Consider the following 12,655-nt stretch of genomic DNA (forward strand, 5'->3'; position numbering starts at 1 on the left):
CAGCCTTCGTGGATCAACTACCCTATTTCATTGCTTCCAGACACCATTAATGATATAGCCCTATTTCAGAGATGCTAAAATGTAGGAAAAAATGTGTATCTGAGAATCAATGAATTATGGTCTTTGTCCAAGGCAGGCACTTGGCCGCATGGTGTGGCCCCCGGAAGTCTGGCTGTGCTTCTGGGCTCCACAGTGGTACCTGTCCCCTTCACCCCTGTGGTGGCCCCTGCACAGGAGGATGGCAGCAGAGCAGGAAAGAGGGCCCTCGCTCCCTCCCAGCAGATTGCTGGAACAGTCTCTGATCCGTTCTCTTTGTCATGGAAAACCAGACTTTCCAGTTCCTGCCTGGAGCCTCCTTCACACACCTGCTTTGAAGTCAGGCTTAAATCTTCCTTTGGAGCTAGTTTACCCCAGGGCTCATCTCTCTGCGAGCTGGGGATGGGCTGCCAAGGGCTTTCACCAGCTCCTGGAGGGGCTGTGCTCTGCCCTCACCTGGATGCCTGGGGCACGTAGCAGAAGGGGCAAGTCTGAGCACAGCCGGAGGCCTGACAGGACCCCCTCCTAGCTCTGGTCAGCCCGCTCTCACCCTGCAGTCCCAAGGCCTGACTCTGCCTCAGGCGGGTGAGGGTTCCTGCCTGGGGCTCGGCTTACTTAGCTCTGAATCCTAACAGCCCAGCCTCAGATTTCTTCCCAGGTTCAGGCCTCCACCCTGGCACCCTAAATCAAGGATCAGCCTTGAGGTTCCCCAGGGCCTGAGCCAGGAGGCTGAGGATGCCTCGGGAACTGGTCCCTAGAGGCCTGGCAAGCACGAGGGAGATAAGGTCTGACCCCACCCTGCCCTGAAGGACACGGCTAGAAAGAACATTCTGGCCTATGAGGAGTCTGTGTTTTTTTGTTTAATCCCTTTCTTTCTCACAAAGGAAATGTCCTATTTGTTCAGTAACCTCCTTGCTATTAAAAACTCAGGTAATTCAGCAAAGCATGAAGAAGCCAGCCCTTTCTAACACAGCTCACGTTTGTTTGGTGCTACAGAGTTTACGAGGCATTTCCCCACATATTAGCTAATATAATCCCAGCCTGGGAGGTGGAGGGAAAGAAAACGGTGATGAGCTGTATTAGGTGCTTGCTCCGTGCCTACATTGTTTTACTTAATCCTCCCTGAAGCAGGCCGGTGCTTCTCAGCCAGGAGCATCAGAACCCCTTGGTAGGCTTGGGGGGGCGGGGAGGGCAGCCCCAGAGCTTTTGATTTGTAGTTAGATCTGGGATGGGCCCAAGACTTTGCATTTCTAACAAGACGAAACAGGGTGCCTTTGTGACTGCTAAAGAACAGGAGTGAAGGGATTGGGCTTTTCTTCCCAGCCTCCTTCCATCTGTTTCACTTCTAGGGCATCCTGAGTCCCAGGGGACCCTGATGCTGCTGATCTGAGGCCCGCATTCTGAGAACCACGGAGGCAGATGCTCTTACTCCCATTTGGTAGCTGGAAACCCTGACGTTCAGAGGGGAGAGGTTAAGTTACTCTCCTAAGGCCATTCAGCCAGAAAGTGGCCTCGCAGATATTCATGGAGGTCCGCCTGGTTCTGGGCTCTGCACACTGTCCACTTCTGCCTCCCCCCACTCCCCTGCCCCTACACCTGCCTCTAGGAACTAATCCTAGCTTCCCTGTTGTTTCACCCAGCTGGTGCGCCCAGCTGCAAACACTGAAATGCAGGCCGAGGTGCCCCCAGAACACACAAACCTCAATTCTGCAACTCAGAAGAGCTGAGAAATAATTCTGAGTGGGTGGACCATACCACATCCTAACAGACCCTGGATGTCACAACTGCAATTAGAAGTAACTGGAACTACAGCACAGATTGCAGAAATGATAGTGGGCTGGATTGCTGGCCTCAAGGGAAATCCCCAACGCACAGGGAGAGGGATTCAGCTCCCCGGTATGAAAAACATGTTCTAGCCTTTTCTCGCCTCTCTCCTCAGAGTGCTTTGTGCCTCTTCCCCTTCATCCTCAGGACGGCAGCTGGACCGGGGGAGAGGTCATGGGGGTGTTTGGAGTTGGCTGAGCCTCTCTACCTTGGGTAAAGACAAGACCCGTTCGTAATTAAATCAGCCTTTTAATTGCACGTGTTCCCTCACTGCAGTCTTAAGTTGGCCCTTGAGCTCTGAGTCTGCTCTCCATGCTGCATTTGAGTGTGAGGCCACACGGCGCCTTTATCCCAACTACAGAATAGAAAGTAGGGAGATTTTCCGCCAGCCTCCCTCCACGTTTCGCATCTCATTCTTAGAGTTTGGGAAGGGTCTGGGAAGGACGTCACATGCCAGGGAAAGTTTGCGGCAACCTAATATTCCAGCAGATTCGGGACCGAGGGTGGGTAGAGGCGGGAGCCTAGAGAACCAGAGAGGTTTGCCCCCGTGGAGGATCCTTTCCTGATTCTTAAAGGAAATCCTTTAAGCCAGGGAATCTCTGGTCTGGGACGAAGGAGAGAGAGCAGCCCGAGGAATGCAGGGGCAGTGCCTGGGTCCCAGGGAGTCCTGCCAGAGCCCAGGGCCTTCCAACCACGGCAGAGAAGCTGGGCAGGAGGGCCGGTGAGGGGCTGCAGCCCGCTCTCCCGCATCCCCAGGCCAAGCCACCATCACACCAGAGTTCCCTGCGCCGGGATGGAGGGGCTGGCCCGGAGGGCCCTGGACTCCAGGAGAGGTGGGACGCCCACCCCCTCCAGGAGCTTCCATCCCATCTCTTTTGAAGGCTTATCTGATTCCTCCCAGATCTCTAGCAGACAGTGGTTTCTGTGTCTGAGCGAGCTCACATCTGGGGAGCACCGAAGCAATGTCAAGTGTGCTCGGGGCTGGAGCGCGGGGCCCACTCTCTGCTCACATGACGTGCTCTTAGGTCCTTGGTTCCAACACAGTCATTCTTTTTGGTTGCTCTGTTGTTTTGAACATACTAAGGGTTTTTTGTGTTTTTTTTTTTTTTGGTTTTTGTGGGAAAGGGCCAAAAAACTTCCAGGGTAAGGATGACTCTCCCAGCCAGCTGGAATTTGTTAACTCTTTTATTGCGTATAATACACATACAGAACAGTGCATCATCAGTGAACAGCTTGATGACTCCTCACCATCTGAACACAGCCCCCACACCAAGGAACTAAACATGACCAGCCCCCACCTCGCACCTCCTTCCCGCCACCCCCATTGCACGAGGGCACCTGCTACCTTGACTTCTAACGGCAGAGATTCACTTCAGCAAGCTGGAGTTGATCATTCGCTCACAGGGCAACCTGACTTGCAACTGCCCCCCGGCTCAGAGTTGGCAGAGCTGCTGGGGCTCAGCAGGATTGATTTGGGACTGATTTCCGGTGGGAAGGGCCTGCTCAGCAATTCTAACCCCAGCACACCTCCAGCTGCTGCTTCAGCCACCCTGGAGGGGTGCACAGGGGCAGGGCGGGCCCCAGCTTGGCCATCAGATGGTCCTCCTGTCTCCAGGCAGGCCAGCAGGGAGGTCAGCCTGGTGACTTTGTGGAGGGGGAGTGGGGGTAGGGTTCTCTTTCCATGTGCTTCTAGAAGTCCTACCCTGTGTTCCAGGCCGCAGGAGGCCCCTGGATCAGGATGACTCAGCAGCATCTACGTGCTGAGGTCTGCACCCTGGGAAAACCAACACGTGGCATTTGGTTGGACTTGCCTCATTCAGTGCGGCCCTCATGGCTTGGAAACCATTTCCCCCGTAGCACCCATGCCAGGCCCTCTGTTTCCCCGGGTGACTCTGACCACGGGTGCCAGCTGCCGGCCTGGACCTGTCCGCCTCCCTGGCCAGCCTGCATCCGTCCTCCTTCATCGGCCCGCACTGAGGGCTGACCCCACATCATGTGCACTCCGTGCACTCATCAAAAGCCAGATTTGTCTCTGCGTTCAGCCCATGCATGTCACGCACCATTAGACTCTGCCCTCTGCTTCCTCAGCAGAGCACTGCTCTGGGGGTGCAGGGCAAGGGGGGAGGGAGGGCTGGCCAGAGCTAGAGGTCAGGAAGAAATGCTTCCGCGCTGCTCCCGTCACCCCACACACGGCGAGCCTCCCTCCCGAGGAGCCCTGAGGCCCAGACTCTGCTCAGTCTTCCTGGGTCGAGTCATTTGCCTGGCCTCTCCTTCCCTCTGACTGCCATCCCCAAGCTGGATGTGAAGACCTCAAACAGGAATTCTGCAAAGGCCAGACACCTTCCTGCCCCCCATCCTTCCCTCTCCAGCCCCCACCACCACGTGACTCTCCCTAAAACACAGATTACTCCCTGCCCTGCCCCTCCATCTCTGGGACAAAATGAGAAGGGTCCAGCCTGCCCCTCCATGTCTCCCCTGCTCGATACAACCTCTGTTTCTGACCTTAAGAGTTTTTTTTTTTTAAAGATTTTATTTATTTGATAGAGAGAGACACAGAGAGGGAACACAAGCAAGGGGAGTGAAAGAGGGAGAAGCAAGCTCCCCGCCGAGCAGGGAGCCCGATGCGGGGCTCGATCCCAGGACTCTGGGATCATGACCTGAGCTGATGGCAGACGCTTAACAACTGAGCCACCCAGGCGCCCCCTGACCTTAAGAGTTAATCACTCCCCTGGAATTCTTTCTGTAGATGTTGCCGCCCCAAATACCATCTTGTTGTTTCTTGTCTCCGCTCATGTGACGCCACCATCATCTTAGCCAACAGCACTTCCTTCCTACCCCCACTGAATCCTCTCTATCCTCCAAGGTCCAGGTGAAAGCCCTCCCCCTCCAGGGCGCCTTCCTTGACCATCCAGCCCTAGCACTCTCTTTCCGCGGAACCCTCAGAGCACTGAACCATTTATTCATTATCTGCCATTCTCTATTCAGCTTTGAATTGGGAGCTGTAAGTACTCCCAGCTACAGAGCACAGCCTCCACTTCTAATTACTCACCCATTTAGCAGCGTGTCTTGCACAAGAAAGTACATAATGATGGAGCCATGCAACGCCGGAGCCAGGAGACCTTGGCCTGTAGGTGGCTGGCGAGTTAACTCAGTGACTTTTCTATGCCTCCCGGGCTAACAAACAGCCAAAGGCTAGCTTTTGCAAATCTAACTCAGACCTTGCTGTGGATTCTGCTTCCGCTGTGGTGATCAAATCCTCTGCCTGTCACCCCTCCTCCCGTGCCAGGGAGGCCAGTTCCAGCCTCCTCTTTCCAGAACAATCTATCTTGTCCAGTGCTCCTGACTGTCCCTCACAAGACATTATTAACATTCTCGCACTTGTCCGTGGACCTGGCACTCGGCCTCCCGTTCCCACCCCAGCTGATGACCAAATTTCCAGTCCATTTCACACACTGGCTGAGCTGATTTCAAGCTGCTTATCTCGCAGGCCTGCCAGAGATGGCTAATGTCATTCTTGTCAATCCCCCGGAAACCCCGCTGCATACTTGACATCCCTCTCCCTTCTCACGCACGGGGCAGGCATCCCTCTCTCGGTAAGGACGGGCCATCACCACCTCTGAACTCCGCATGCTTACGAACATGGCAACAAGACGTTAATTCTAGACACGCGGACAGCTTAAATTCTGGGGTCTGAGCCAAACTTCCAGAAAGGAGCCCTTTATGCTTTGTTTATTGTAGAATAAATGTCCTATGGAGGAGAAGGTCTCTCTCCCACCCAAGGCCCTTGCAGTCTGGAGGTAACCGAGGCACATTCACCTGGGAGGTCTGGCAGAAATCCTTGCAGGAATCTGGAAACCGGAATGCTAGGATTCATAGTTTGAGTGCACGGAGCAGGCTCCTGTGCTTGGAGAAAGTACGGCCTGCAGCCCATGCGGAACGGTTCTTTAGAGAAGCCTTTGTGCTCCCTTAATGATACCAGAGTCCTTCTTCTCAACCCCCACGATAACCTCCACAGATCATGGTGTTTCTGGCTTTTTCATTAAATACAGCCATCTCCTCCAAAAAGTATTTAAGGGGCGCCTGGGTGGCGCAGTTGGTTAGACATCCGACTCCTGATTTCGGCTCAAGTCATGATCTCAGGGTCATGAGATCGAGCCCCATGTCAGGCGTGTGCTCGGCGCAGAGTCTGCTTAAGATTCTCTCTCTCTCTGCCCCTCCACCGCCCCCCGCGCTCACTCTCTCTAAAGTAAATAAATCTTTTTTTTTTTAAAAAAGTATTTAAGATCTCTACTTACCAAAATAGCTCCACTTGGATCCTGCAAAGAACAAAACAAAGCAAAATAAGTACAACGGAGCTTAAGCAAGTGAGAGAAAACGCTACAGATTGGATTTTGACATGGGTGAGGTCGGAAAGGAGGCGGGAGGCGGATGCCCAGACGGCAGGACGTTGTCAGAGTCTGGGTCAGGTCGGCCGCTTCCCAGAGCCGCCAGGGGGAGGCGCGGGGCCGCGAGTGGGTGCAGGGGCTCGCGGACCACGCAGGCGGCTTCTTCATTAGAAGCCTCCCAGATCCTAGAGAAGCCAAATTTTATTTTCTGAAGACGTAAAAGAAATTCACAAGGCTCAAAACCCAAAAGCTCCCAAAGGGTACACAATGAAAGCTCTTCCTCCCACCCGATCTCCCGGCTTCCAGGAGAGAGAAAGCCAGTTTTATGAGCTGCTGGGAACATTTTCACAGGGACTACACGCGCATATGTAATCACATTCTTTCTCCCCATTTCTGCAACACAGATGTCAGCATACTGGAAACACTGGTAGGCCTCTTGCTTTTTCCCACCGAACAACACACCCTGGAGAGCCATTCACATCAGTGCGTAAAGAGGAGAAAACTCCGCTCAAAAGGAAAGCTTTTTGGGCGCCTGGGTGGCTCAGTTGGTTAAGCGACTGCCTTCGGCTCAGGTCATGATCCTGGAGTCCCTGGATCGAGTCCCGCATCGGGCTCCCTGCTCGGCGGGGAGTCTGCTTCTCCCTCTGACCCTCCCCCCCTCATGTGCTTGCTCTCTCTCATTCTCTCTCTCTCAAATAAATAAATTAAAAAAAAAAAAAAGGAAAGCTTTTCTTTGAGGAAGCTGCCGCCCTCCCCCGAGTTAGAATTCCGGGGGTGGGGGGAGAGAAGGGGTAGGAGAGGTTCTGCCAGGAATATCATGAAAGTCACCTCCACCTCCCACTGCACACCCTTCACGCACAGAAGTCCCCCGTTCCTACATCCAAACATATTTTGGAAAAAGAAATGTTACAGAGTTGCACGCTTGGTACCCTGCCTGACACCCTCCCTCTTCACCTCCAGAAGGACACAGAGACCCTGAGACTCGGGGTGCCCCAGGGGACATATCCAGGGAGAGGGACTCTTCACATCCCAAGTGCCTCTCCTGGCTTCTCTTGGTGCCATCACGATGCGGGGCCCACAGGGTACAGTCGGAAGAGGAAGGCTCTCACGGCCCCGTTCTCTCTAGGGAGCTGATTTGCAGCAAAACCCAACTGACCAGCAACCTGCACCCTTCACGGCAACCGAGCATTTCCTACTCAAGGCAACGGCGATTTTTAAAAGCAAAAAGAGAATTTTGCTGCTTTTGAAAAGCTAGTTTAATCCCATGGTTTTCTGTTGTTGTTCTGGTTCCTTTCTTTGCCTCAGTGCTTTTAATGAATTTGGTTTTTAATTTTCAAAATGGTAATTGTATCTAGTTACACTTGTACATGGTTTAAAGTGTCAGATGGTTCTACAAGGCTTTTTAATAAAATATCAGTCCCCTGACACCCCTCGCTATTTTCCTGGTCCCTAGAGCACTTTGAAGCCTTTTTCAATCTGGGTAGTATCTCCACATCTCAGTAAAATAGGCCTGCAGGGTTCCTCCATGATTTGTTTAGGTTGAGGTGTTATTACTGTCCTCCCTCCCTGGAAGAGAAGCGGTGAGGTCTCTGCGCACCACCGGCAGCCTATCACCTTGTTTTATATGTAAGGCAGTGACAGTCCCCTGCATGAAGTGGAAGATCAGCGCCTGCTAGGAAGTGTCTCTCCACATTTTTTTTTTTTTAAAGATTTTATTTATTTATTTGACAGAGAGAGACACAGCACGAGAGAGAACATAAGCAGGGGGAGTGGGAGAGGGAGAAGCAGGCTCCCCGCTGAGCAGGGAGCCCGATGCGGGGCTCGATCCCAGGACCCCGGGATCATGACCTGAGCCGAAGGCAGACGCTTAACGACTGAGCCACCCAGGCGCCCCGTGTCTCTCCACATTGACCAGTACCTCCAGCAAACTTGGGAAATCTTCGAGTCTCCTTCTCAATCGCAAGGAGCGAGGGGGGCTGGTGTTCAGACACCTTAGAATACCTAATGAGTACTTACAGACCTCTTCCCCATAAAAATGTCCATAGGCTTGGACACACAAAATTTCATGTACAATTAATTTCAGGAGGCCCGCAGAACCCCTAAAACCTGCTATGGACCCCACAGGAGTTAAGAGTCCCAAGATTAACCTCCCGGGAATTAGCAATTAGCTGAAGACATGCAGACCCAAACCTGTGCGTAAGCCCCGAGTGGACTGCCAGCGCATTTCCCGAAACGACAATGGAAAGGAACAAAGAAGGCATTGCCTTGGAACCAAGCTACAGGGGACCTCAAACCTCTTCAGGGGTTTTGTCTGAGGGCTTCGCTATTGAAATCCAGTTCTGGATTTCAGAGCTAGAAGAAACCAGATCATTGCCAGGTAGCTGGGCAGAGCACTTGGAAGCTCAGCACACAGACGTTCGTGAGTAATGGGGGAGTTCATCCTCACAGCTAACCTGGAGAGATGGGGGAGTTCATCCTCACAGCTAACCCGGAGAGACGGACACTCCCGTGATCCTGGAGACCACCAGAAAAACAGCTGCAGCCTCTCAGCAGTCCTGCCTTGGCCAGGACTTTAATTGCACCTGCCCCCAAATCAAATCATAGCCTTTCATATTCCACCTCTTCTGAGCTCTCCCCACCAAAGCTTGCTAAGCTGAGGTCCTCCCTATGGTCGAAGCTCATCCTTAGATGAGGCATCCAGGAAATACTGCGGGCAGCTCAGGGGCCAGTGTCACAGAGTGGACATGGGGGACTGAGACCTCTGGTGGTGACACAGAACCGGGGACGCGTTCTTAAAAAGCAGCAGCATCCACAGTGAACTTCCCTGCCTTCCTCTCTCCAGGCAAGCCCGCCTGGTCCTCAGGCCCTGGTGCTTTGGGTATAAATGACAGTGTCCGGAAGGACTCGGGAGCTGGAAGGTGGGGAGAAGCAGCACCGTAGAAGGAAGGGGAGGGTGGTCTGAATGTTGGGGGGGTCATCTGATGAAGGTCGGGGCCCAGCCTGGTCCCTCTTCAGCTCAGAACTGACCCGAGGAAGACTTTCTGAAGGGACGTGTGTGTGTGTGTGTGTGTGTGTGTGTGTGTGTGTGTGTTATTTGGATGTGGCGCCTCATGGTTCCCCGCCTCCTGGTTAGGGCAGGAGTCCTGACCACACGCAGGAGGCAGGCCGGGCCAAGACCCCTGCGGCTACCTACACCTTGGAGGTTTCCTCAGGGAGCAGGCTTTTCCAGGAGGGCCCTTTTTCCTCTTCTGTGTGGGAGACCTGGGAGGCCCAGCTCGATGCCTGTTAGAACCTGCAGGCCTACTCTGTACCGGGCGGGGAGAATGCCCGGCGTGCTCACTGAGGAAGTGGGACAGATGAGGATCCAGGCCAGGGGTTCAGGGCCCTGCCTGCTTCCTGGTCTGGGTGCTAGAACCTTCTCTGAGTAACCGTCATTGCCAGAGACTGCTCAGCTCTCCATACCAGGTTCAGGCAGAGCAGACTCTGCGAGAAATCATTGAAATGTTCCCCACAGCAACTCAGCATTCAAAGGTTTTCTCCAGAAGACACGTGACCTCACCTTTTTATGCTCCCTCCTTCCCCACTCCAGTCATTTTTTTCCCCCAGACATTCACCAGTGCCAAATGCTGGGAGTTTAAATGCTCCGGGAGGAGGGTAGACCACACTTTGACCTCATTACCTAGTTTAACCCCCCTCCACTCCCCACCCTGTGTTAATACTGACACTCTACATCTCGGTGACTTTGGCTTTGACCTTGTCCCCTGAGGCAGTTAAACAGTCAAGAAACCTACATGAGGAATAACAGAATAAAAACTGTGTTCTTGGACTCGGGGTAGGCAGGCTGGCTACTCAGTGTGGGGGTGAAAGTGGCTTTTTGACTGCAAGCTCCCCCACCCCGACTTGGAAAATGGGGAGAGAAGGAAGGCAAAGGAGGAGGGAAAGGGAGGCAAAAGGGCAGGGGCAAGGGCAGGGGCTAGGGAGAGAGGGAGGAGAGGGAGGGGAGGGCAGGGATGGCAGGGGAAGAGAGGGAAGGGAGGAGGGGCTGCCCCAGAGTGAGGGGAGTAACAGGCTTTCTGGAAGGAGCCAATGAATGGCTGTTTCTCTCCTGTCTCAGAGCAGCTTGGAACTACAAGGGAGATTTCTCGCAAAACTTCAGGTCCCGGTGCAGCTTTCTCAAAAGGGGAATACGTGTCAAAGTCTGCAGTTTTAAAAATTAATTTCCACTTTCATGTAACCCCTTTCTTCCACCAATTTTTTTTTTTTAATAGGGTCCATGCCCAGCATGGAGCCCAACGTGGGGCTTGAACTCACACCCCGGAGATCAAGACCTGAGCTGAGATCAAGAGTCCGGTGTTTAACGAACTGAGCCACCCGGGCGTCCCCCAACCTTCTATTTCTTCTGGACCAGACGAGGGAAATAATACCAAGCATATCTTACCAGCCAGTGGATTTGAGTTAAGAGCAACGCCAACGCTGTGACAGGCCAGCTCCCCCACCTCCCTCCTACCCAGCCCCACCGACACAGTGTGACCTCCAGCAGAGAAGGAGGCTCTGAGTCTTCAGGCTACAGAGCAGGATCAATTTCCCACACCACTGTCTAGCAAGGGAGGATCCATTTCCAGCCATCATAGTCACTTTCAGCCGTCCTACAAATATTTCAGCCTAACCTCGGTCCAGGACCGATAGCACCTACAAATGTCCCTACAACTTAGAACACACTCTGTCAAGGGCAGGAGCTACCATCAGTTACTGGGGAAGTTTCCACAAAACTCACTATCTACCCCCAGAAAAGTGCTCAGCCAGCAGCTGGGGAGGCAGGCAAAAGCTTGTCATCCTCTCCTTGCTCCTAAGGCTTAACTAACCTTGACCTTGGCTGCGCACCCAAACTCACTGCCTTGACCCAAGGTCCCCACACCTCCTCCTGCCATCCCCTTGGGCACCCTCAGCCTCCAGCCTTTCGGGGTTAAGAGCCCTAATTACACTCAGAAGTGAGGTGTGTATGCTCTTCCGAGTGCACACACACGTTCAAGATAGTAGAGCCCTTCTGGAGAAAAACAGTGATTAAGAATAGGATGCATCATCCCTTTGACTTGGAGGTAAAACTTAATGGTAAAGAGCCTCTCCTCCAAAGAAAAGCATCCACCACTGCGGGAAGGTGCTGCAGCTGGGGCATTGCAAACCCTTCCTGCTAACCAGGCGGCTCCGACGCCACATTGACTCCTCGACCATCTGCACGTGGATCGCGGATCGGGGCACAGCATTTTAAATCCTGGTTCCCCTTCTCCCTCCCCCACCCCTTGGCAAGTTCCCAAGCCACCCACCCCTCCAGAGCTGGGGAGAGCTCCAAGAACACACGAGCATGTTTTAATCCGAAGACACGTGCTTCCCCCCCATCGCAACAGGTCGTGCATTCCAAAGGCAAAAGAATTTTCCAAAACGCCTTTTCCAAAGTGTCTAAAAATACGCCATTGGAGAGTATGCTCCCCGCCAAAAGGACTTTGCTTTAGCATTAGCGAGCCCCGCAGGCAATCCTCCGGCCCGGTGTGGCTGCGCGCTGGGGACTGAGGAAAGAGCGGGCGGACAATTTACCGTTGAGCGGGGCTGGGCCGGCCGGCTGTTCCTTTAAGCAGAGGAGCAGGAGGACGGCGGCGGCGTGCAGGCTGCGGGGCATCGCGCGCGGCGGGGGCGGGGCGGGGGCGCCGCCGGGGGTGGGGGCTCCCGCTGCCTCTGCTCCCGCGCTGGGGACCGCGTGCGCGCAGCCCGGCAGTGCGAGCGCGTCTGCTCTTCGGGCGCCCGGCCCGTGGCGGGCCGCTCTTATAGAGCGACTCAGCCCCAAGCACATGATGTCATCGTGCGCGGGGGAGAACGCCCTGCCCACAGCAGGTCTGGCGCCCCGGTTGCGAGGTGAGTGGTAGCCTGACTTTAGCCGCGCTCGGCGGCCGCAGCGCTCGCCTGGGAAGCCCGGTCTCTCCGTGGGAGCGGCGGGCAGGGGTCGGGGCGAGCCGCCTATCGCCGGCCCCACCGGGGAGGGTGACCTAGGGACCGGCTCCAGGGGCCACTGCCCCGGGCTGTCGCAGCCCTTACTGAGAAGCCCCCTAAGTATAACGCCGTGTGGGCCAGTGCCTCCTTCAGGGGCCCCCCTCGTCGTGTGCCGGGCACACGTTAGGGACTGGAAAGGAGAGCCCAGAGGTTGCGTTCAACTCCGAATCGCGGCCGATTGGACAGTGCAGCCTGAGAAGGTCTTGCTTTTTCATTTGGACACAAAGAAATTCATTTAGAATAGCTAAATAGCGCAGCAGGGTACACGGTGAACAGCTTTCCGAAGCAATTAGACTTGCCTAGTAACACGTAAGCTGCTTCACAGTGTCAGTCCGTTCTCTCGGAAGCTGGGGGGAGCGGTAGCCCTTCCG

The 12,655-nt window shown here is 54.3% G+C and overlaps 1 protein-coding gene across 3 annotated transcripts in view; it reads right to left on the reverse strand.

Moving 5' to 3' along the window:
- CA12 (carbonic anhydrase 12) overlaps positions 1–11,916 on the reverse strand; it is a 52,414-nt gene extending 40,498 nt beyond the window's left edge. For all 3 annotated transcript variants that reach the window (XM_032417129.1, XM_032417127.1, XM_032417126.1), the window contains exons 1-2: positions 11,835–11,916; positions 6,156–6,176 (exon numbers count right to left, since the gene is read on the reverse strand). In XM_032417129.1, the coding sequence (XP_032273020.1) occupies positions 6,156–6,176; positions 11,835–11,916 (103 nt within the window). The remainder of the gene's footprint in view (positions 1–6,155; positions 6,177–11,834) is intronic.
- Between the last annotated feature and the right edge of the window lie 739 nt (positions 11,917–12,655).

The sequence above is a fragment of the Phoca vitulina genome, unplaced genomic scaffold (assembly GCF_004348235.1).
Source record: "Phoca vitulina isolate PV1807 unplaced genomic scaffold, GSC_HSeal_1.0 scaffold20, whole genome shotgun sequence".
Taxonomy (NCBI): Eukaryota; Metazoa; Chordata; class Mammalia; order Carnivora; family Phocidae; genus Phoca; species Phoca vitulina.